General features: G+C 35.2%; 1 protein-coding gene across 5 annotated transcripts in view; it reads right to left on the reverse strand.

Annotated features, from left to right (window-relative positions):
• PSD3 (pleckstrin and Sec7 domain containing 3) overlaps positions 1-25,500 on the reverse strand; it is a 575,226-nt gene that overhangs the window by 181,599 nt on the left and 368,127 nt on the right. For all 5 annotated transcript variants that reach the window (XM_064585443.1, XM_064585442.1, XM_064585444.1 and 2 more), the window contains 4 exons: positions 19,673-19,867; positions 19,492-19,572; positions 17,223-17,335; positions 14,623-14,681 (listed from right to left, as the gene is read on the reverse strand). In XM_064585443.1, the coding sequence (XP_064441513.1) occupies positions 14,623-14,681; positions 17,223-17,335; positions 19,492-19,572; positions 19,673-19,867 (448 nt within the window). The remainder of the gene's footprint in view (positions 1-14,622; positions 14,682-17,222; positions 17,336-19,491; positions 19,573-19,672; positions 19,868-25,500) is intronic.

Genomic DNA, 25,500 nt, shown 5'->3' on the forward strand with positions numbered 1-25,500 from the left:
TTTCCATGTATTTGTATCTTCAATTTCCTTCATCAATGTCTTCTAGTTTTCAGTGTACAGATCTTTCACCTCCTTTTATTCCTAAGTATTTCATTGTTTTTGATAATATTGTGACTGGCATTGTTTTACTTCTTTTTCAGGTACTCTGTCATTAGTGTATACAAACCCAAATGATTTTTTGCATATTAACTTTTTATCTTCAATCTTTACTGAGTTCCTTTATTAGTTCTAACATTTTTGTGTGTGTAGAGTCTAGTCTTTAGTCTTCTGTATTTAAGAATGTCATTTGCCAACAGATGATTTTACTTTTTTCTTTCCCATTTGGATTCTTTTAATTTCTTTTCCTTGTTTGATTGCTATGGCTAGGATTTGCATTACTAAGTTGAACAGGCATAGTGAGAATGAAAACACTTGCCTCATTTTTTTTAATTATTATGTTATGTTAATCACCATACATTACATCATTAGTTTTTGATGTAGTGTTCCATGATTCATTGTTTGCATATAACACCCAGTGCTCCATGCAATACGTGCCCTCTTTAATACCCATCACCAGGCTAACCCATCCGCCCCCCCTCTAGAACCCTCAGTTTGTTTCTCAGAGTCCATAGTCTCTCATGGTTCGTCTCCTCCTCCGATTCCCCCCCTTCATTCTTCCCCTCCTGCTATCTTCTTCTTCTTTTTTTTTTTTTTAAACATATAATGTATTATTTGTTTCAGAGGTACAGGTCTGTGATTCAACAGTCTTACACAATTCACAGTGCTCATTCTTAAAGGAAAAATTTTCATCATTTCACCATGGAGTATGATGTTAGCAGTGGTATGGCCTTTATTGAAGTATACATACTTCCATACCCAATGTATTAAGAGTTTTTATCATGAAATGATAATAAGTTTTGTTAAATGCTTTTTCTGCATCTATTAAGATGATTATATAATTTTTCTTTCATTCTATTAATGTAATGTATATTTATTGATCTGTGTATGATGAAACATCCTTGCCTCCTAGAAATGAATCCCACTTGATCACAGTGTATGTTCCTTTTAATGTGCTCTTAAATGTGGCTTGCTAGTATTTCAAGAATTTTTGCATGTCTTCATTGGTGGCCTGTAATTTTCTTTTCTTATACTGACCTTATCTGGCTTTTATATCAGGGTAATGCTGTTCTTGTAAATGATTTTGGAAGTGTTCCCTCTTCCTCTTTAATTTTTTGGAAGAGTTTGACAAGAACTGGCATTAATCCTTCTTTAAATGTTTGAATTCACCAGTGAAACCATCTGGTGCTGGGCTTATCTTTGTTAGGAGATTTTTGATACTGAATCAATCTCCTTACTCATTACTAGTCTGTTCAGGTTTTCTATTTCCTTGGTGGACTATATGTTTCTAGAAATTTTATCCATTTATTCTAGGTTGTCCAGTAAGTTGGAGTACATTTGTTAATAGTAGTTTCTCATAATTCTTTTTATTTATGTGGTGTCTATTGTAATGTCTCCTCTTTCATTTATAATTTTATCTATTTAGGAGTCCTCTCTTTTACTTTTGGTTAGTCTACCTAAAAGTTTGTCAATTTTGTTATTGTTTCAAAGAACCAACTCAGTTTTGTTAATCTTTTCTATTGCTTTCCTATTTTCTATTCCATTTATTTCTGCTCTTATCTTTATTATTTCCTTTCTTTTGCTAACAGTGGGCTTAGTTTGTTCTTCTTTTAGTTCCTTGAGATGTAAGGTTAGGTTGTTTGAGATCTTTCTTTTTTCTTGACATATTGCTGATAGCTATAGTTTCCTATTAGAACTGTTTACGCTGCATCCCATAAGTTTTAGTATATTGTGTTTCCATTTTTAATTGTCAAGATACTTTTTCCTTTTTGATTTCTTCTTTGATCCACTGTTTGTTAATTTCCATATATTTGTGAATTTTCCAGCTTTCCTCCTGTTATTGATTTCTATTTTCATTTTCTGACCTTTGTGGTCAGAAAAGGTACTTGATATAATTTTTATCATCTTCTATTTCTTGAGACTTGTTTTGCAGCCTAACATGTGATTGTTCCTAGATAATGCACCATGTGTGATTTAAAAGTAATATGTATTCTACTGCTACTGGATGGAACGTATATGTCAGAATGTATATGTGTCCTAGGTCCTATCAGGCCTATACTATTGTTCAAATCCACTGTTTCCTTATTGATTCTCTAAGTGATCTATCCACTGGTGATAGTGGGTATTAAAGGCCCCAACTATTACTATACTGCTGTTTATTTCTCCTTTTAGTTCTATATTTGCTTTATATATTTTGGTGCTCTGATTTTTGGTGTATTATCTACCTTCCACTTGTCAGTTGTTTATCCATTTATTACAGGGCTATATTATTATTTTTAAAGATTTTATTTATTTATTTGACAGAGAGAAAGAGAGCACAAGCAGTGGGAGCAGCAGGCAGAGGGAGAAGCAGGCTCCCCACAGAGCAGGGAGCCCGATGCAGGGCTAGATCCCAGGACCCTGGGATCATGACCTGAGCCAAAGGCAGAGGCTTAACTGAGTGAGCCACCCAGGTGCCCCTACAGGGCTACATTATTAAGTTCCTACATTTAGAATTGTTGTATCCTCTTGGTGCATTGACCCTTTCATCATTATAAAATATCTTTGTCTCTAGTAATTCTGGTCTTAAAGTATATTTTGTTGATATTAACATAGAAACTCTGGCTCTCTTCCAATTACTGTTTACATGGTACTACTTTTTTCATTCTTTAACTTTCAACATATTTGTCTCTCAATCTAAAATGTTCCTCTTGTAGGCAGCACATAGTGGGATATTTTTAATCCATTTTTCTAATATTTTAAGTCCAATGTCTGGCTTTCCCAGAGGACAGCTTCTATTGACCGCTTTCTTTTACTGTGTATGACCCATACTTTCCTATTTCTTTGCAAGTCTCATAATTATTTGTTGAAAACTAAGGATTTTAAATAATGTGGCAAATCTGTAAATCAGATTCCCCTTCCCCACCTGTTTGTTGTTACTGTATTGTTTGTTTAGTGGCTTTTCCTGAACTAATTTTTTGTTGTATGTGACCCCTGAAGCCTCAGTTAGCTCAGTAGGCAGCTTATTATTGGATAGAGATTTCCTTAAATGCCTTGAATGAATAAGTATCCCAGCCTTTGTCATTGGGTTCTGCGTGCATTTTAAGGAATACCTTCAATGCTCCAGGTGACAGTTTTTAAGTCTGTTGCAGTCTTCACTTTCTGTTTATGCAGAATCTCAAGGGTTGTTAGAGGTAAGAGCTTAGAGCCTTCTCAGGTTTTTCCCAGACAGGTGGACAAAGATTCCCAAGAACATGTCAGAGTTCACCAGTATGCCATATTTCCCAGCTTTTCCTTTTAAGTTTTTTAGTCAGCTTCTTGTTTGCCCAACTGCTATTAGCACCAGATGCAGCAGTAATGTTGAACAACTGTCAAATGCTCTGGGGAAAAGACTGTTTTTACTGAATGAGCATAGAGTCAGATCGAAGAAAAACAAGCTCTGCAAGTGAGGGTTTTCCAGGGAGCTGCCAGACAAGTCAAATAATGATAATTCCGGGAATGGGGCTTTTGAGGGATCTCCTAACTGCCCAATCCAGTGAATGCTAAGCTTTTGGTTTTCACAGCTACTGTGACTATGAGAGACTACTGGTTTTCAAGATTACTGTGGAGCTGAGGAGAGGGGAATGATAAGAGAGCAAGTGAAAACACCACAAAATCTTATTATTATTTTTAATTACTTAAGCTTCTAATGAAAAAAATTAGAGGACACCTTTAAACTGGAAGAAAGACACTATTCTTTGTTCAAAATTTGAAACATTCAGGGCACCTGGGTGGCTCAGTCGGTTGAGCGACTGCCTTCGGCTCGGGTCATGATCCCAGGGTCCTGGGATCGAGTCCCACATCGGGCTCCCTGCTCTGCGGGGAGCCTGCTTCTCCCTCTCCCACTCCCCCTGCTTGTGTTCCCTCTCTCGCTGTGTCTCTCTCTGTCAAATAAATAAATAAAATCATTTAAAAAAAAATCTGAAAGATTCATGAGCAACACGTTTAAAGATCACTAAGTCAAAAAAACTTCTTGAGGACACCATGAATTTCTATTGTATGGTATAAATAAAACTTTCATCATTTAATTAACAATTGTTATGTTTTATAACATTTAAAGACAATGGCAAAGTCCCTGGCATTATTTTGCTTTATAAAGTCATACTTCATTCTAAATTCAAATTTATTTTATTTACTTGCTTATTTAGCATTGCTTTTTATATACTTTCACAGCCTAATTTAGTATAAAGATATCATTTTGACTCATATGGATTTTGAAATAACAATTAGGAAAATAGCAATTAGGGAGAAAATGGATATGTAAATTCGAACCAACAAAAACAATTCATGCACTTTGGGTCCTCCACAGTAAGGAAGAATTAGTACAATCACCCAATACCTGGTACCTCAATTTGTGTGACTAATGTAGGAAAATAACCAAGATGCATGGCCTTCTAATAGTCAAAGATGCTCAACAACTTACTGAATATTTGATTGTTTGAGGCTATTTATATCTGCTACTTATTATCCTTCTCTGACTCAGTGGTAATTCTAGGTAAGGCCCAGAAGGAAAGGCAAAGGGTCTCATTAGTCCATTTGTGCCTTACTAACATATATGTTTAAACACTCCCTGAGTTTTACAAAAACTCCATTTTTATCATGGAGTAAAAGTAAAATGAAATGAAGTCTTTGTCATTAAGAAACACTCCTTCATATAATACCTGGATTTTTCCTTCTTGTTATACCAAATTGTATCAATTACCTTGAAATACTATTATTCAAATACTTTCCACTGAACAAGCTAACTGTAATCACTGATTTTGTATCTCAACCATTCATAGCTATCACAGAGAAACTCACACATTGCCATGGTTCTATTTTCTTCCCAAATTGATTCATAACTTTGGAAAAAAGTAGGCTTGCTCTGAAACATGCTGGCCAGTTACATGCCAAGGCAGTAATTTTGTAGTACCTTTTTATATTCTGGATTCCCTTCCATTAAATGAATAAGGCATGGAGATGTGAAAAAGCCTCCTGATGCATTGAGAATCACAGAAATCCTTTCTTGAAATCAATGAAAAATTTCCAATCAAATCTGAGCTGTTCAATGAATATGAATCTCTAGATTATTAATTAAAATCAAGAGGCATCTTTAATCAAATCTAAAATTTAACATACAGAATGGAAAATCCACAAAAAGTAAGAATTTTATTTGAAATCCCAAAATACCAGGCAGGCCCAAATTTTGAATATTTGGCCAATTAAGCCACCTTCCTTAATGAGAGAAAATATTAAGCAAAAAGATAAAAAAACCCAAGACTGGAGGTTCATATCCCCAGAAAAATTTAAGGCTTTTCTCCAAAATGATTATATTGCCATTTTCAAATATGTTCTCTTATAATATAGAAGAAAGAGCTGTTTTCTCCATTTGTTTTCTTTTAAAGATAAATTAAATGCCTTTTAGAGAGAAATTCTTTGATGAATTTATCATTTCTGAAAAACTGAAAACTCAGATATGTTTTGAACATGTTCTCATTCAGAATGTTAAGTAAAAGGATCATCCTCAACCTTACTCTACTATGTTTGGGAGAGAGAGCAGAAGGTTTCATGGACTAAGGGCAGGAGGTGTAGAAAAGTTCTGTAAATTTGTGAAAAGAACCATATAGGAAATATTTTAGGCTTTACAGGTCATGAGGTCCCTGTTACAACTACTCAACACTTTATCATTTTAGTGTGAAGATGTAAAGAAATGGGTGTGGCTGTGTTCCATAAGCTTCACTTACAAGAACAGCCCATCAGCTGGATTTTACCTGTGAGTCATGCTTTGCTGACCCCTGATCTTTTTTTTTTTTTAAGATTTTATTTTTAAGTCATCTCTACACCCAATGGGGGCCTCGAAATCACAACCCCGCGATCAAGAGTCCCGTGCTCCACCAATGAGCCAGCCAGGCGCCCAGCTGAGCCCCCGAACTAAAAGAAAACTAGAAGGAAGTGGCATTTGTATTGAGGATAACATCCTGAGTGAGCATGCAAATAGATTAGGCATCCTGAAGTATTTTGTGCCTTGCTGTTAAAATTATGGCATTTCCCCCACTCAGTTGATAATGAGCTCCCAACTTTAGTGGAAACAATGAGAGCAAAGGGGCAAAAAGTTAAGATGAAGAGATTCCTTCTTTAGAGTCACGTAGAAACCATACAAGCTACTGACCAAAATTCAGCACAAGAGTGACCAAGTCTCTGCTTTGAGTATGCCTTCCCTGACAACTGGAGGAATGAAACCTCTTCAAAGCTCCTGCCAAGACCTAACCTAAACTCAGTTCTAAAACAGAGCTTCTAGCAAGGAGAGCTATCTCAAGTATTCACCAGGAAAACAGACTGTAGTATATACTCTGATCTACAGGTTGCAGAATTAGGCAAAATAATCCTAAAATAATGTAGAGTCTGGAAGCATTGTGGAAAAACATGCTTTCAGAGAAACTAAAAGCTTTCATGACCCATTGGTAAAATCTGGCCTCATAAATCTTGGGATTTTAAAACACAGCAGGCATATTCTCCCACATGACAATTCCACCTCCTCCAACATGTTACAATAAATGGGGGGGGGGGTTCATACTACAGATTTGGTAATTAGTTCAGCTCTGTAGATCTGCTATAAGCTATTTTGCTTTTGTTTTGTATTCTTCTCTATCAAATAAGTTTAATTGTATTATGCTGCCCTCAGGTGTCTATTCTTTTGTATGCATGATTAGCAGGCAAAGCAGTATCCTTTGTAAATTTCCAAACCAAGAAGCTATGGATGTGATATTCAAAGTATTCTTTCATAAACCCCAATCATGAACTAATGAAGTATTAGAAGTTCAACTTTTAGGGATATCTGAAATATTACTTGGACTTTTCCTGCCACTTGTGTAATACACTGCCACTGAAAAAGGAACTAGACGTGGTATAAAGAAATAAACAGGGGCACCTGGGTGGCTCAGTTGTTAAGCAACTGCTTTCGGCTCAGGTCATGTTCCGGGGTCCTGGGATGGAGCCCTTCATCGGGCTCCCTGCTTCTCCCTCTCCCACTCCCTCTGCTTGTGTTCCTGCTCTCGCTATTTCTTTCTGTCAAATAAATAAAATCTTAAAAATATATATATATATGGCAAATGATAATAATATTGTAACACAGTGGTTCTCAAAGTATGACTCAGGGATCCTGTTCAGGGTGTCCATGAGGTCACACCTAGAGTTTTAATGATACTCAGAACATTTTTTTTACTCTCTCTCACAGTGGAGTGTTCTAGAAGCTACATTACTTGTGACATACTGCAACTAACTAAATACAGAAGCAGAGAATTTAGCTGTCTTCTACTAAGCCAAATATGAAAGTCTTGCAAAAAGAGTTTCAATGCTATACTTTTCACTGATTTTTTTTGTTTTTCTAATTCATAAAAAAGAATGTTATTCCCATATGATTTCACTTATATGTGGAATCTGAAAAACAAATAAATGAACAAATAGGTGATGGGGATTAAGGAGTGCACTTGTGATAAGCACCAGGTATTCTTTGTACATGCTGAATCACTAAATTGTACACCTGAAACTGATATAATGCTATATGGTAACTAACTGGAATTTAAATTAAAAACTTAAAAAAACATGTGTGTGTAAAGTTAAAAAAAAAAAAAGGAAAAACAGAAACAGACACATAAATACAGAGAAACAAACTGCTGCCAGAGGGGAGGGCGGGGGCTGGGCAAAATAAGTGAAGGGGAGTGGGAGACACAGACTCCCAGTTATGAAATGAATAAGTCACAGGATAAAAAGTACAGTATAGGGAAAACAGTCACTAGCACTGTAATAGCGTTATGTGGTGACGGATGGTAGCTACAGTTGTGGTGAGCACAGCATAACATACAGACTTGTCAAATCACTATGTTGTACACCTGAAACTAACATAACATTGTGTGTCAACTATACTTCATTAAAAAAAAAAAAGGTACAATCTTCCAGTTATAAAATAAATACCGCATGGGGATATAATGTACATCCTAGTGACTACAGTATCGCATGTATGAAACTGAAGAGTAGCTTTAAAGTTCTCATCACAGGAAAAAAAAAATTATAACTATGTATGGTGACAGATGTTAACTAGACTTACTATGGTGATCATTTTGTAATATACATAAACAATGAATCATTATGTTGTACACCTAAAAACTAAAAAATAAAATTCACTCATTTTAAAAGAAAAAAAGTATGTTATTCATTTAATGGGTTTATTAATGGTATTTTAAAATAATTTAATAAATATTTTAAACTCTTATCCATTTTAGTTTCTAACATGGTAAATATTAATGGATATACACAAAAACTCTTTGGGGCCCTAAAAAAAATTTAAGAGTATAAAGGGAATGTGATACTATAAAGTTTGAGAGAAGTACTGTAGTAGCATATTCTATCACAACAAACAAAAGTATTTCCTCTGAAATTTGAGAAGATAAAGGAAAAGACACTGACCCGATTATCAAATTACAAAAACTAAACTCTACTTTTAAGTTATCATAGAATGACAGACATTAATTTAAGCAATGGGATTAGAGTTAAGAGGTTTCAGTCACCTTCCTTACCCTCACTTCTTCCCTCCCCAAACCATCTGCAGGAGAAAGAGCAAAAACAGGCTTAATATGGCGTTTCATCTACTTCCCTTTATCATTTTCTACTAATGACCTGTGCAAATGTGAAAAACTCATAATGGTAAGAAGGAAAAGGAATGCAGCAACTGAATAATGCAGAAATTAGATAACCAGAGGTTCCTAAATGAACCCCATTGACCCAACTGATATCTGCATTGTATTTTTTCCATGTATGAACCTATTCTAAAAAAAGCAGAGCTACAAAAAAAAAAAAAAAAAAAGAAAAAAGTGAAGAAAGAAAGAGAAGGGGTGGGAGGAAGAAATGGGGGAAAGGAATAAAAGGAAAGGAGGCTTTCATTTTGAGGAGTCACAGAAGCATAGAAAATGCACCAGTGCATGATTAACTGTGACAGGCTGAAGTAAGCATTCCTATTAAAATCCACATAGTTGTCAATGTGACAGTATCTTAAAGGTTAGAAAAATCTGAGGGGTGCCTGGGTGGCTCAGTCAGCTAAGTGTCTGCCTTCGGCTCAGGTCATGATCCCGGGGTCCTGGGATCGAGCCTTGAGTCAGGCTCTCTGCTCAGCAGGGAGACTGCTTCTCCCTCTCCCTCTGCCCCTCCCCCCCACTCATGCTCGCTCTAGCTCTCTCTCTCTCTCAAATAAATAAAATCTTTAAAAAAAAAAAAAGAAAAATCTGAAATCAAGACATTTTTCTATAAAAACATTTCCACAGCTGATTGTTAAGGTTCTCAGGCGATCCCCAAAATGCTCCTTCTGGTGAGAAAAACAGTAACTGTAAAAGTGAACCCAGGACCCCACCAAAAACCCTTGGCAACTCTGGTCCAGACCTGATGCTTCTGCGAACTATCAGTATCACTGAGAAGCTCCAGGGATGAGAGCCTGCTGGAAGTCACTGTGGCTGGGAAGCTCCAAAAGAGGTGAAAGGAGAGACTTGGTACCAAGGACATAGAAAAGAGGACTCCAAGGGGAGGAGACTGTGCTGGCTGAATGGAAATTAAGAACAAGGCTAGAATCTACAGGGGAAAAACTCAGATAGGAAAATAAATGAATGCCAGGGATGACTTTCCTGGCAGAGGGCACCGAGGGTGTGGGGCAGCAGAGACAGGAAGAGGAGCCCAGAGAGAAGATAGCTCTACGGGAGGGAGAGCAGCAGGCCAAATGCACTTAAGGCAGATGCCAGTTACAAGAATGATAATCACAGAAACAGAGATTTCCTAGGCTATTAACCCTATTTACCACCCTCACAGAGGTTTGTGGTGCTTTGAGGGTACAAAGGTAAAACAGCACAATATGAAAAGTAAAAGCATTAAACAATTCTGATAATAGTCATTTTCCACTTCTGATAATTACTCAAATATTTCACCTACCATTTACAATTCTATGATCCTACAGAGCCAATCTAGGAATTAAAAATACAATTAACAATGCAGTTTACAGACTGAAAAATAATGAACTGCTATGACCTATATCAAACTGTACTATGCATATATTTTTAACATTATTCTATTACAAAACCTATACTTGATTCCTTGACTTCTTTCTGCCCCCCTACCAGTATGGTATACTAACTGTGGTTTTATCCCTTAGTCATTCAACCTATAACCCAACACCAAACAAAAACAAAAAGAAACAAACAAAAAACAGTAAGGTCCTGCCTCATACATTAAACTCAGACCACTGAGGATGATAGTCAACACACCCAGAGTATCCCAAAGATACCTACAGGAGGCCTAGCCTGAGCCAGATAGAACCACCACTCCAGAAGAACCACACCCCCAAATCCCTTACACCTGTCGCAGAGTGGGCTAGCTCCTGCCATTACTGAAAAACACAGAGACACCTTGGGTAAAATTGCTACTAAAAATCCCAAGCCACAGTGTTTAAAGGGTAGATTCTGCCACAATATCTTGATTAAAAATAATGTCCTGGCTACTGCCTCTGACATGGCCTGACCCTGGGCAGCCACTGTGTTATGGATCACTTTTGACTTTTATTTGTGAAAATGACCAACTGATTCTATATTTATCTATCCTGGTCTTCATTACAACTCAGTCTATATCTAAAACTTCCTCCCACTTCAGGGTCCAGCCCTGGTAAGAAGTTTTTGCCTATTGTCCTGCCCTGAATCTCAACTATGATCCAAGTAACTGAGAGCTATTTATAGTCAACAAAGCACATTTGAAGATTAGTCCAGAAAAGAAATAGTTTTGAATTTATTCTAACAAGACAAAATCCTTTATTCATACTATTTCCAATAAAACACATGGCTTTAAAGAAAGATTTTCAGATTTTCAGCTCTTTCCATGTTGATAGTTGAAATAACATCAATACAACTTAGTTCCAGTATGGTAAGAGAAAAATAAACTCTAGAGTTTGTTTTAATAGAAATTTATCTGTATGTGCAAAAGTTTAATTTACATACCTATTTCATAGATGAGGCATTTTAAAAATAAGAAATTACTTAGCAAATTAGCCATGTGACCACAATTATAAAATATTTTATCTAAGAGAATAAACCACATGCAAATAAAAGCAAGTCAATACAATTGCTAAAATAATGATACATCATTATTTTTTTTTTAAAAATAGGTACAAAAGGGAATCAGCCTTTTTAGCTCCAATGAAATTATAACATTGGAATGAACTTCTCCCAAAAATATTGCATATACTTCATACTGGTTTTTGTTTTAGCCTACTTAGTGAAATTCAATAATCCAAGGTATAATTCAAATAGCCCCCCAGTACTTTTCCACTATAGCACCTCAGTTACCTGCTACATTCTTCAGTTAAAAGGACTAATGGAAGTCAGCCTAGCCAACACTACCAGAAATGAGATTTGAGTTCCATAAATGTCTCATTCATTTCCGATCCTTACGCAAGTGGCACAGAACTTGGATAGAGCAGACATACTATAAGTGTTTGCTGAATGATAGAATTACAAAAAGAAAGAAAGAATGGCATTCCAATATATGACAGTACATTAGATTTATTATATTAGTACACATTCTATCATTTTAGTAAGTTAGCAGAATGAACAAAGGCCCATACCAGTGCATTTTCAATGTATCAGTCCTTAGAGTAAATAAAACCCACAAGGAGGATTCACAAAGAAAAGCCAAAAGAAGCTAATTCCCAAGTTATGCCTCCCCCACTGAAAGCAAAAGACAGGCTTATCTCAATACTTCTTAGAAAGGGTCATGCTGTTGTATTGCTATCATGGCACAATGGTAAGGAAGAAAAGGAAAATGGTTTAATAGTTCACTTCCCAAGAGGATTATTCTGGCATTGGACTAAGTAATGAGAGGTGATGGGCTAGGCAGTACAGCCTAGGGGGGAGGTGAAAAGGGGCAGATATTAGAAATAATTCACTTTATATTTTGAATGATTCACCTTCAAAGGGGCCATGCTAATAAGTCGAACAGACACTGTAACAATAAATCAGGCAATCATGATGCAAGAGAAGCTACACCCAGAATTATGGATAAAAACTTACCACCTAGAAGGAAAATTTATTTTTAAAATGAATCCAGAGTTGGAAGATAAGAAAACACATTTTCATATGGTTAGTTCTTATGATAACTACTATATATTCAACACTTTTAACAGCATGCACTGTAAATAAGGATTTAAAAAACCTCTAATATACAAAACCTAAACAACAGACAATCCTAAGTATATAGCACACATTTTCAAAAACAAAGCTAAGAACCAATAATTACTAAAAATATGTTGATGATATTGTATTTATTCTCTTTCTTATATGTAATTGTGACTATAGCCAAACAATATTAAACTATTTCATTGGTATACTGCCTCTTACCTATAAACGCTTACATTCTAGTTGCCAAAAAGAAGTGTGACGCTTCATTTAATCTCTTTTCAACTATTCAAAATTGGTCTGAAAACAGAGCAAGAGCATATCCGAGATCTGTGCTTCTGAACCTATGGACTATAGACACTGGGATGCCCGTGGTTAGTTTGGATATAAAACATGCTGTGTTATGTGAATAAATAACAAACCTCACACCTTTATTTACTGCTATGTTTCAAATTATTGTGATTAATAAGATACATGTTTATTTGAAAGTATTATTAAAGCAATATTAGCTTTCTAAAAAGTAATTCAGCTTTTAATAGAAACCAATCTGCCATCTAGCAACTTCCACAGAAGTTCTATGAGATCCTCAACTTCTAAATAAGAATTGAAAGTGTTACTGGATTTTTTTTTCGTCATTATAAATTTTCTCAGTCAACAGACACTAAATGCACAACCATCGTATGTGAATGAGACCTCAAAATATCTCACGTGAGGAAGATGCCTCATGCTGGGACTTGCTGACTTGGATCAAAGTTACATGTGGACAAGAGTATTCAAAATTGTCTCTTTCAGCTCAAAGTTAGGTTGAGAAATTAAGTCGGAGGAAAAGAAGGGGACAGAATTGTAACTGTCATCATAAGACAAGCAGAGAAATTAAACAAGGAAAATCTGCTTTACTGGTAAGAGAAAAACAGAGGTCAGGACTGTCCACTGACTGGTCATCTCCGTAACAAGCCAATGAGTTTAGATTCTGATCCTCATGTCAAAGTTCACACTGTGGGAATCCTAGTACCTTTATTTCCCCAAGATGTATTATGGCGCTATTACCCCAAAATGTCCCCTGCGAGTATCTATTAATTTTATTCTGTATCATCTCTGGACACATGTTACATATGTCTACAAGTCACTAGGTTATTCTAAACTCATCTCAGGCAAATTGCAAAAGGAACTTCCTAGCTTCCTAGTTGAGTTGAGAGGTCTGTGAAAACAGTGTTAGCTATCACTACATCTCCTCTTCATTTTTCTGATAGTAGATCACTTTTTTTTTCCTTCAGTCCATCTTAACAGTCCCAAACAGCTCCATTTTGCCTTTCTTAAGAGAATTATGTGGGCTTTCGGAATACGAGAATGAATTTGTATGGATACTTAAGTTTTAGTGTTTTTTTTGTTTTGTTTTGTTTTTTTAAGATTTTATTTATTTGACAGAGAGAGAGACAGCGAGAGCAGGAACACAAGCAGGGGGAGAGGGAGAGGCAGGCTTCCCGCAGAGCAGGGAGCCCAATGAGGAGCTCGATCCCAGAACCCTGGGATCATGACCTGAGCCAAAGGCAGATGCTTAACAACTGAGCCACCAGGCACCCCAGTTTTAGTTCTTTTAATGTGATTTTTTAAAATTGTAAGATAAATCATATAGCAAATCAAGGGATGATCTAGATTCTTTAATCATAAGAAACCTGGTTTTCTCTTCAAAATAAATGGACCTGGGACTATGAAATAATTTTTGTGCTAAATAAGTACATATTGGCCTATATTAAACTAAAACATTTTCATTTTCTCTAAGATAAACAGTTTAAGTAAATGCTAAAATTCCACATCTATGAAAGGTAAAGATTTACATATAATTATAAATTTAAGCTCACTCTAGATTTTAAAAAGAAGATGAGATAGTAATTAGAATATTTTGGTATTTCAACTAGTAGAAGACCACGTGAGCTGAGAGGTGTAGAAAAGGCTGTGTTCTTAAGACTGGCTACTAGATTTAGTAAAAACACAGTCACCATCTTCAGATCTAACTTACATCCCCTTTCCATCATATATCAACCCAAATAAAAATGTCTCTGCCATCTACTGGAGAAAGTAGATAGAGAATACACTACAGGTAAGTCAACTCCAGACATGTAGACAATATCATATTCACTTTTAAGTGAATTATGCTCTGTGCTAGCATGTAAAATAGCTATTTCTTTTTCCAAGGATTTACATTTACCTACCTGCCATGTAGAGAATGAGAGAAAGGGGAGGCAGAGAATAAGTGCATATGAACACAAAAGCAAAGATAAACCCAAGATATTTTGATTTCCATAAGACAGCTTCACACACCTACACTTACATGGCCATGGAGATCTGTGTTAAGAAGCATCATTGCACAGGTGAGACAATGGACCCCATCTAAGGGAAGAAACAAGGAAAGAAAGCATTAATTCACTATTTCCTATTGGACTCCTTATTATCATTAGAGTGGCGTACATTAAGAACCTATGAGAACACAAACATGTGGCTAGGCACAATTAATCGTATTTGTTTGGGGAGACAAAAAATAGATAAATTATTAGAAGGACCTCAGTGCACAGAGTTGGACTCTGCTGGTGATAAAATATATCAGTTTTACCTCTCTGGAGGGTAGTTTGATAGAACCTATCTTAAGCTTTGAAACAGTGTCTTTTGACACAGCAAATCCATTTATAAGGCTTTACACTAAGGAAACAAGGATCTATGCAAAATACAAGGGTATCCAAAGAAATATTGCTTATAATGGGGAACAAGTAAATAAAACCCTCCAAAAACACAATCCTGTTATGTTTAAGTCATTAAAAATGTTGTCCAAGTATACATGTTGAAATAGAAAGATATTTCACAATAAATTATTATATGGAAAGCACATTATATGCAGTACGATTCCATTTAAATATAAATACATCTAGAATAATATATAACATATTAAAGATTATCATCTCTGGATAGTGAGATAATTTTTACCTTTTTATTTATATTTTCCCAATTTTCTGTAATGTAAGATACAGAAATGAAAATAAATTATTTGCTACTGTTCCTTCTTTTTTTACTTTCTGGGAGGAATGTGAATTGAGAAAGAAGCAAAAGTTAAAGGAAACCAAGATTTGGGTCTTTCACTGTACTGCCTGGGTATTAGGTCTCTGGGTAAAAATTTATGGGCAGGAATAGTTATCCTCTTTCTTGACAATTCACTAAAGGCAACATGTAGGTTGGTCCAGGATACTATGGATCAGACAAAAGTACAATACTGTAATAATTGTAAAGATTAAAAAATTACATATTCAGGGGAAAGATGTTGTTCAAACCAGATGGATCATGTCACATTTAGATGGAAACATCACTCTCTCTTACTTTATAAAGGAAAAGAAAAAGCACTAAGAGTTAGAAGCTTCTCATTTCCAAACCTTAGAATTACTTCTCCTCATTCTTTACCTGCAATTCTCAATCCAAGTATAATAGACAATGGCAGTGAAGATGCAGAAAAATCTTATTAGTGTATGCCAAATGTACAGAAAGGCAGGCCTTCCTAATTACTGAATTCATGAATTAAAGATAGCTTATTTTTCAGAAGTATGTCTTTGAATATAGTATGTGATTTCTGTTATTAATGTCTCTAAGGAGATGCTATCAAATGCCCAAAAGTATATTTATTCCAGTTCCCGTTTGTTATTATTAAATTTTAAATACATTCAAAATAAATTCCTTGAAAGCATTTGTAAAACTCAGTAGCCAACTCAATGGCCAGTTGAGTGTACACATCCATCCATATTCCTTATTTCACTCAGGAATGTCAACATCTTATTAGATTAAAGGAGGTTTTAATAAAAACAACTCCCTTTTATCCCCTTCATTCTCTGTTCAATCCTGATAGTGATAGAAACAGTGAATAAATAGTCTAAGTATAAACAAAGAAAGGACTAAAGAAAATTAAGTTCCCATTTTACAGAGAGAAATGTGACTCTAAGGATCAGATTGTTAGTTAATTTAGCTATAGCCTGCAGGGCAGAGGCGGGGGGGGGGGGGATTAATCACTTTAGTCAATATCAAGTACATTTATCCCAGTTAATTGGCAATAGGGAAGCTAAGAGATAATTGTTATTTCTAGTGCATCTAGTCCTAGTGATCTATTCCAGAATTTGTGTTTATGAAAGATTCTCCAATTGCAAATGAATGTGCCTGACTTCAAACCCTGAAAATTTTGCTTTATTGCAGGAAACGGCACGGAGGAAGAAAACCTCTTGATAGGGTGCAACAGTTAAATAGTTGAAAGTTGCTTTTTAAAAATAGTACAATAAACATAAACTCATAGTTCATTAAAATCATAAACCAAAGTCAGTGGTCAGTGTTACAATGAATATCAAACCAAAGCACTGGAGACACACTACAAACTCCAGTGAGATTTGTAAATGTTTCCAAAACTAAGTATACATGCACTTCAAGAAGTTTAGAGATCAGATGGATAGAAAGAAGACATAAGAAAACCAGCATTTCATTTATTACAATGTGCTTTGCCATGTAAAATCTCAGAGTAGCAGCATGAGCAACTTAAAGCATCTTGTCATACTATGGAACTGGAAAACGAAGTAAAAAATAATGAAAAGAAAAGAATACCATGCAGTCATTAAATATCTTGCTTTTTAAAGAATATTTAATGACATGAGAAAATGTTCACAATGAAAGGGAAAGACAATAGGAAACAAAACTCTGTAATGATTCAAATTTGAAATTAAATATTATACAAATAGAATAGAAGGAAATAAAACAGTTGTTAATAGTTTTTTCCAGGTAATTAGAGATCCCTAGATGATTTTCATTTTCATTTGTATAATCTTCCATATTTTCCACAATAAAATATAACTTTCATAATGAGAAAAATAACCCTTGTTTTTTGAAATACAAACATTTCCATCAGATTACCTTGTGAAGCAATGGTATCTGGGTTACAATAAAAGTATCTATTGGAGAAGTGTATTAAAACTCTCTCTCGTTCTTGAGTTTCTCCCACAAGAGAAAATGCTTTAAAGAAATACCTTAAAAAGAATTAAGAGAAAAAAAGTGAAACTAGAAAACATTACCATACTCTTTACGTTTGACAAAGTTAATTTATATATAACAAGAAATTAATTATACAAAGAAGATATTCTAGTTATTTTTTTTAAAAAATCACTTATTAGAAAGCCATTCAATATAAATTTACTTAATTCTATAAAATGTCAATATAAAAGATGACAGGGCAGTAACAATAACATGGTAGCTAATACATTAAGAAAAACCTTGGGAAGGTAGTAACTTCCCATATGACTGAGTGACAAGTAGCCATTTAAAAGATCAGTCAGATAAAAACCAAAGAACACTTAAGACTGAACCCATAACCATGTAGGCTATGTTTTAAAAACTATACATGGATCAGTTTGTCATTTTGTTATATGATTGTACTCGCCACTGACACACTGTTATATGCAACTGATGAATCACTGAACTCTACCTCTGAAACTAATAATACACTATATGTTAACTGACTGAATATAAAATAAAATTTTAAAAAAAGAAAATAATTACAATTATATTATCTTGTGCACAGATTTTTGTGAATTTTATTTTGCCTATTATCACATTATATTATTAACTTTTTATATGAGAAGAAAATTGGGAGCTAAAACCCTAATTTATTCCTTAGGCTAGGAATAAATTTATGTATAAAAATTCTTCGCAAAATAAAAATATGCCCAGAACCACACACCAATCTAAATCGGGGTCACTAAGAGTACTGTCTATTAATGATAAATTCCGATAACCCTCACTTGACAAAGTAGATGCACTTCCCTAAACATGAGATAGGAAGAAAAAAATCCTTTAAAATGTTCTAAGAAATCTTACAATTAAAAGAAACATACAGGGCGCCTGGGTGGCTCAGTTGGTTAAGCGACTGCCTTCGGCTCAGGTCATGATCCTGGAGTCCCGGGATCGAGTCCCGCATTGGGCTCCCTGCTCGGCGGGGAGCCTGCTTCTCCCTCTGACCCTCCCCCCTCTCATGTGCTCTCTGTCTCAAATAAATAAATAAAATCTTTAAAAAAAAAAAAAGAAACATACAAAAAACCTTATTTCTATGATGAAAATATTGCTGTCTTAGTTTGTTAAATCTAAATTATATTGATCAAACTTGAATTTTTCATAACCGTCTTTTATAAACCACATTAGAGAACAAAGCATAAATATAGATCTTTCCTCTACCCTTATTTGTTTTCAGTGGAAAAACCTATGCATGCCCTCAATTCACGCAAAGTGCCACCAAATAAGTCATTATTGTGCATTCTAATCCAAACAACCTTACTTCACCTCCCAAAATGCAGTTTCCTGATTTATAAAACTAAAGGGTTATACAGATGATCTCAGAATTCCTCCAGGCTCTGACATGTTATAAAGTTTATAAGAGTAAATGCTGACTGAGTTTTACCTTCAGCGGCTCTTAGAAATTTACAGTACAATATGGTGTGAAAAGTGAGGATCATTGTGTTTATTAAACCTTCATTTGAACAGATCAGCAAAAAGTGCTACTATCTGAAACAGTTTACAGATATCTTCTGCTGATTATTATGTTGATATTCACTTTTATTCCATTCATGAGTTAATTCAAAGTATCATCTTAAAAGGCTATTGTAAACAAATGCTTAGGGGAAAAAAGCCTGTAATTCTACAGTCTGTAAATCTATGCCTTTTTTAATTGATCATTCGAAAACCAAATTCCCATAGATTCCACTTCTCAAGACTTTGTCACTATTCTTTATTATGTCATCTACTAGTTGGAAAATATGATTTCATGTGTGATTTCATAAAAACAATATAATTTTCTTTCTACTGTGTCTAATAAACTATAGTATAATTTGAGCTAAGGTCACAAAGTCACTGTGGGCTAAAAAATTAGTTTCAGCATTACTTTCCCTTCTCAGAATTAATTATTTGGAGGCAAAAATAAAACAGAAGTGGGGGTGCCTGGGTGGCTCAGTCATTTAAATGTCTGCCTTTGGCTCAGGTCATGATCCCAGGGTCCTGGGAGTCTCAGCAGGGAGTCCGCTTCTCCCTCTCCCACTCCCCCTGCTTGTGTTCCCTCTCTGGCTGTCTCTCTCACTGTCAAATAAATAAATAAAATCTTAACAACAACAATAAAAGAAGTGATATTTAATCATACCTGAGAGACTGATCCAGTGTCATTCCTGTAAAATCAAAAAACTTCAGATATTCTTCTGCAACTAGTTTGCTAAATTCATTGCTATAAGAAAACAGGATAAACTTTGTTATTAAAATCCAAGCTGTTAAAAAAGACACACACATACGGAACACTCAGACACCAGCCTTGGTACAGAACGTACTTCTTGCCTAGGTGCTTTGCGACATCCGATCTTTTGAATCTGTCTAGTTGATAAAGGCGTTTGGCCAACCTTTTGGCTGCTTCTACGTTGCTGCTGGTACCATTACTGAGACTTTCTGAGGTCTCCTTTTCCAGAATTTCAGTGCTCCCCATCTCAGAATGAGCCTCTAGTAGTGTTGTTTTTACCCCAGCATTGCTGTGAGAATTGATAAAGAAGAAAAAAAGAAAAGATTTTTTTTATGTGACAAAAAGGAAAAATAGCTGATGAAATTACCATGCTATTGTAGAACTAAATGAAAAAGACTTTTAAATGATAGTTTTATGCTTAATTATTCATAAAAGTGTTTCCAGCTACTGTATTTCAATGTACCGAAGAAGTGATTGCTTAAACCCTTGATGAGCGGTTCTCAAAACTTTGGTCTCAGGACCTTTACATTTTTAAAAATACGGAGGACACCAAAGATCTTTGTGTTTATGTGGGTTTTATCAATTGATATTCACTGTATTAATAATTTAAAAAGAAAAATTTCAACTATGAATTCACCTAAAATAACAAACCCATTTCATGAATATAAATATTTTATTAAAAACAATTATAGTTTCCAAAACAACATAAAATTTAGTGAGAAAGGCAACAATTCTTTACATATTTAGAAATTTCTTTAATGGTTGGCTTACTGGAAGACAGCTGGGTTCTCACTGCCACTAACCAATACTTTGTTTTGATTGAAATATATTAAAATCCAGCCTCACACAGATATTTAGTTAAAAAAAATAAGAAGTAATTTAATATCCTTTTCAGATAATTGTAGATATTCTTTTTTTATACGGCACCAAAATAAGACAAGGGGTAGTTTCCCAAAGGTTGGTGCCAATACCGTATTCAAAGAACTTTTTATACTCATATTAAAATATCTTCTACTTTAAATGGATCTTTTACCCAGGCAAGATTCCATACCATACATTGGTCATTTGCAAAATATCTGTTGACACATTTCATTATACGATATTTTTTAAAATCACGTTTATTATGTCACCACTATTATCTTCAGAAAAATCTTTAAGTATGGAAAAGCTACCAAACTTTTGGTGGCAGATATAAGTTTTCCAAAATTCTAAGTTTTAACTGAAAGCTCAAATTTTATTGTTGGCAACAAATATTGTCAGTTGTTTTCTTAAATTAGTAATAGGCTCACTCTCTTAATTTTTGAGAAAATGGCTCCCAATAACCATAGTTTGTCGGTTACACTTTGAAGGAAAAATGGCATTTCATAAAAAGCAACTAGTTTATAACTTACAACTCGAATTACATACAAGATTGTCCTAAAGAAAACCATCAGGAGTAGAAGTGCTTTATGCATATTTTCCATCTCATCACACGTGAAATTAAAAAGGTATATACTCAAGAGTTAAAATGTAATTATTTTGTACTGCTTTATCATATTTAGGAATTTTTAGGTGAGACTGGCTTTTGTTTTTATTTTGAGTGCAGAATAGTGAAGAACATAATAACAACTAGGACAGTTTGGTGCCACTACCTTGATTTGTGCTAAAGCCCCTACACCATTGCTTTTGCATCATTTGTGTAAACATCAATACAGTGAAAAAGGAAAATAATGCTGTATCGTTATTATAAAATAAACTGGAACTCATAAACCTCCTGAAAGGGCCCCACAAACCGCACTGTGAGGCCTCTGCTCTTCAAAGGGGTCAGCCTGTGGGTGGCTATAGAATGCTACATCATGCATTTATAACACACACACCAATAACGCAGTAATTTCCAAATTCTCACTTTACTTGGTAACTAAGGAACAGTACATTCATGATAAACTACCACATTTAAGTAGCCTTCCAACACACTTACCACAGACTCTAAACCAGACACAGAATTTTTCTGTAATGAACCAGATAGTAAATACTTCAGGCAAGGCCACATAAGGTCTCTGTCTCACATGCTTCTTTGTTTTTGTTTTTGTTTTTCTCCAACCTTTTAAAACTTAAAAACCATTCCAGGCTAGGCTGAACGGGCCCATAGGCCTAGTTTTGCATGTCTTTGCTCTGTCACATAGTTCTTTAACTTGGCCTGAATTGTAAGTAGAGTATCCATTTATTGTCTAACCCAAGATACTCTTAAGAGAACAGGATGATAAAATTAAATGAGATTATAATTGTTACAAAGTTAAAAAAAAAAGGCATCACCAATAAAAAATTAGTTGTAAACTTATAATAAATAATAAAAATCATAGCAAAAAATGTATTTTTTTAAGCAGAACTATTCAGTATCTATTTTTGTCACTTATTCTACCTTATGATTTTCCACTTCCTACCACCAACTAAGTGGTAGCCTGGCAGGTACACTATCACTGTTTGCCCAGCCAGTACACTTAGGAACTGCACAGTCCCAGACTTCCCCAACCACTGCCAGACTTGAGGGAGATAACTGCCCCTCACAACTCCTCTCCAAGCTCATTCTATCAGCAAGTATTCCACATGCTGTCCTTGAAAGAGAGCTACAAGGGGAGGGAAAAGAGAGAGGTTATCCCACACTGTCTTTCAGACTTAACTATTCTGTTCAATGCACACGTCAACTCACACATCCCACAGGACACTGCAGAGAAGCTAGAAGTACCAACTGGAGGCTTTTCAAACCCAGGCTGACTTAACTTTACTGCAGCTGTTAATGATAATACTTCATTTTTTAAAGTCAGTCTAATGTTAAGCCACAGTCAATGCCAGGACAACAAACATAAACTGGAATTACCCTAGGCAAACTAAGATATTTGGTAACCCTTCTTTAAACAATTAGCCACCTTAAACAATTTTCCAACAGAAATAGATACCAATTAAAATAAATTGCTTCATTATGGTGAGATCTTCATGCAAACACCTTTAAATATTTTTTCATCCTAAACCTTCCTCTACAGAGTTACCACCCAGTTTTATGAAATCTATCCTATCAGAAAACTTGAGTATTCAATCATTATATACAGCAAACTTATAATAAGTAAACTTGTATTAGAAAATTCTTTTAAAGGACAACTCATACTTTGTGTTTTCCTGCATTCGTGGTGGAAATGTAAAACATTTATTCCAAGAACTATTTTAGTTACAATCAAATAATTTTTATAATTATAAAAGAAAATCCCTGCAGTTCTGTCTGCATGCATTCTCTTACTCTATCTAGTAGCTATCATGGAGAAAAAACAAATGCCAAAGAAAGCATTTTCTTTTCAATTAAACTGCTACTTATTGCTCATTTTTCATGACATATTTATGGTATATATTTAATCACTCCATGTAAATAGTAAAATTACACCATATATACAGTACTGCAAAGATTTTGTTCAAATACAAGAGACTTACCCTAATGAGCATATATTTTTTTAAAGTGTAGTGGTGACAGTCACCACTTTTTCTACTTGCCCCCTCTTTCTACTCTCTTGCCCAGCCCAGTCTATTTCACCTCATTCTCCCCACATTCTTCAAAAGGAGGTAATTTTAACATCTGTACAAATCAGATTTCTGTGGATCTTCTTGACAAAACCTTCAGTAAAAAAAAAAAAATAAGGAATACAGTGAGGATAAATACCTCCATTCCTAGATGGCTTCATTCTGTCCCATTTCATGATTTATGAGATTACTTGAGCAAGAACAGAGACTGCTCCTTTTAAATCAGAAAGCCTGGCAATATAATGGCAATACAAACTCACCAGCAATAAGGCAGACACCAAAAAGAACTCATCTCAGAGCCTAGGGTGGCTGGGCCATACATACATCCCCTTACAAGCCCCTTCTCAGTACTCTTTGCCCCACAAGTCCAGTGTCTATTGGTCCACTAGGGCTTCTAAGGACCTCGCTCCCTGTGAAGTCATATTACTATGACCTCACCTTCTTGGCAGAGTGCTTACTGTTGGGGTTTTTGTAATGTTTTTACAACCCCAATAAAAACAGGAGCCAGAACACAAGAGCCACTGTATATTAAGAGCATAAACAACAATGGCAGCCCAGCCTTGCTCACACTTGATAAAGCAAACTGGATGATCCCTCTCAGGAGGGATGACACCCCATTTTGTTTCCCGGAATACACAAGACATTGTCCATCTAGTCTGCTGAATACTAGATGCTTTCAGTAGTTTGAATTTTCCCTTTTTTTTCCTAGTCTCTCTTTTCTTCTTGATCAAGTAACTTTACAATTTCCTAAGGTGAAATTCCTAATAGCCACTTAAATGTAAAAAGACTCCCCAAAAGGTTCTTCCTGTGTTCTAGAAAATGCTTCACTGGGGCTTGTACCTCATACCTGCAAACACATATGGTAACACTATCATCAAAAGAAGGATCAGATTGAGTCTGATCACCGGGCATTCTCATAACCTTTTTATAATACTAGGATTACCAGTTTTTCTAGATAAAAATAATAGGATATCCAGTTAAATCTGAATTTCAGATAAAAAAAAATTGTTTTTAGCACAGAACATACACTAAAAAAAAAAAAAAATCATTCAATGTTTATCTGAAATTCAGATTTAACTAGTCGTCTTGTATTTTACCTAGGTTCACCCGGTAACCCAACCTCCCAAAATATTTGTTCTAAACTTATTTGAAGAATTCCAATAATGGTGTTCCCTAACTGCCAATTGGTAGCGTGTTTCACAACCCACAGCGTGGGTTTATTCTGACTTACTTACGTAATTTTTATTCCTTATTAAACTATTGTTCTATAGTTTCATTAAGACCTTCTCTCAGTTGCCTATGACCTACTGATTCTTCTCTAATATCCTCTAAATACAAAGGAAAAACTCTTTTCTCTTATTTTCACCCTTCTTTCCCAGCCTACCTACTGCTACCACAGATGTAATAATATGCCTCCTTCATAAAAATCCTACACAAGATAAAAATCCAAGTTCTGTAGCATGTCAGATAAGACCATTCACAAGCTGACCCCAATGGCTCATTTAGATTTATCATCTACCATCTTCCTCATGCTTGGGTCACACAGCAATATTAGCTGTGCTCTCATACCCCTTTTCCATCTTGCTCCGTTTGCCCCTCTTGTTACCCCTACCCTATATTTCTGGGGTGCCCCAAATTTTGCAAATTCTTTTTGACCCTACAAGAACACAAATGAGATAACTTTTTTAAGAATCATATTCCAACTCCCTCCTGCTGCATTCTCAGAGCAGCTGATAAATTACCTTTACTCTAGCTCTTCTTTTGAAAGTCCCATCTCTCTCACCTACTACAATCTTGAATTTCACTCTGTATTCACATCACAGGAGAAGGATGAAGTTATTCAGTAGCCATCTGCTAAAGGGATGCAAGAACTGAGCAATTGGCTTTGTCCACTTTCTCCACTGTCTTCTGTGCTACACTATCAATGACACATGGCAAGCACGAACTTTCTAATTCATTATGACCAATCCTGGAATGTTCCAGAAGACACTGACATCAGCACAGGGTACCAGTTAGATAGCCTGGTTTCATATTTACGTTGAATTTAAATTTTAAGAAATTCTTTAAATTTGTATTGAATTGAGGTAATAAAACTAGGATGAAAAAAGTAAACTAGGTTGAGGTGTCAAAGCTTCCCCCACCCCCCGCATTTATAAAGTATACCGGGGGAATTGTGCATAGAAAACAACAACAAACAGCACCTAGTCCAATTTTAGACTGTATAAGCTAGGTAAAGGCCAGTCAGAAGAATCCCAAAGAGTGGAAAGTGGAATTAAAGGACCAGAGGGTGCAATATGACCCTGGCACCACTCTTCAGGTTGAAAATACAGATATAAAGGCCTGAAAGCAACAGATTCAGGAAAAAAAACTGGTAAAAAT

Source organism: Mirounga angustirostris, unplaced genomic scaffold (assembly GCF_029215605.1).
Source record: "Mirounga angustirostris isolate CCGP_5_RB_7025 unplaced genomic scaffold, mMirAng1.0.hap1 SCAF_2, whole genome shotgun sequence".
Classification (NCBI taxonomy): domain Eukaryota; kingdom Metazoa; phylum Chordata; class Mammalia; order Carnivora; family Phocidae; genus Mirounga; species Mirounga angustirostris.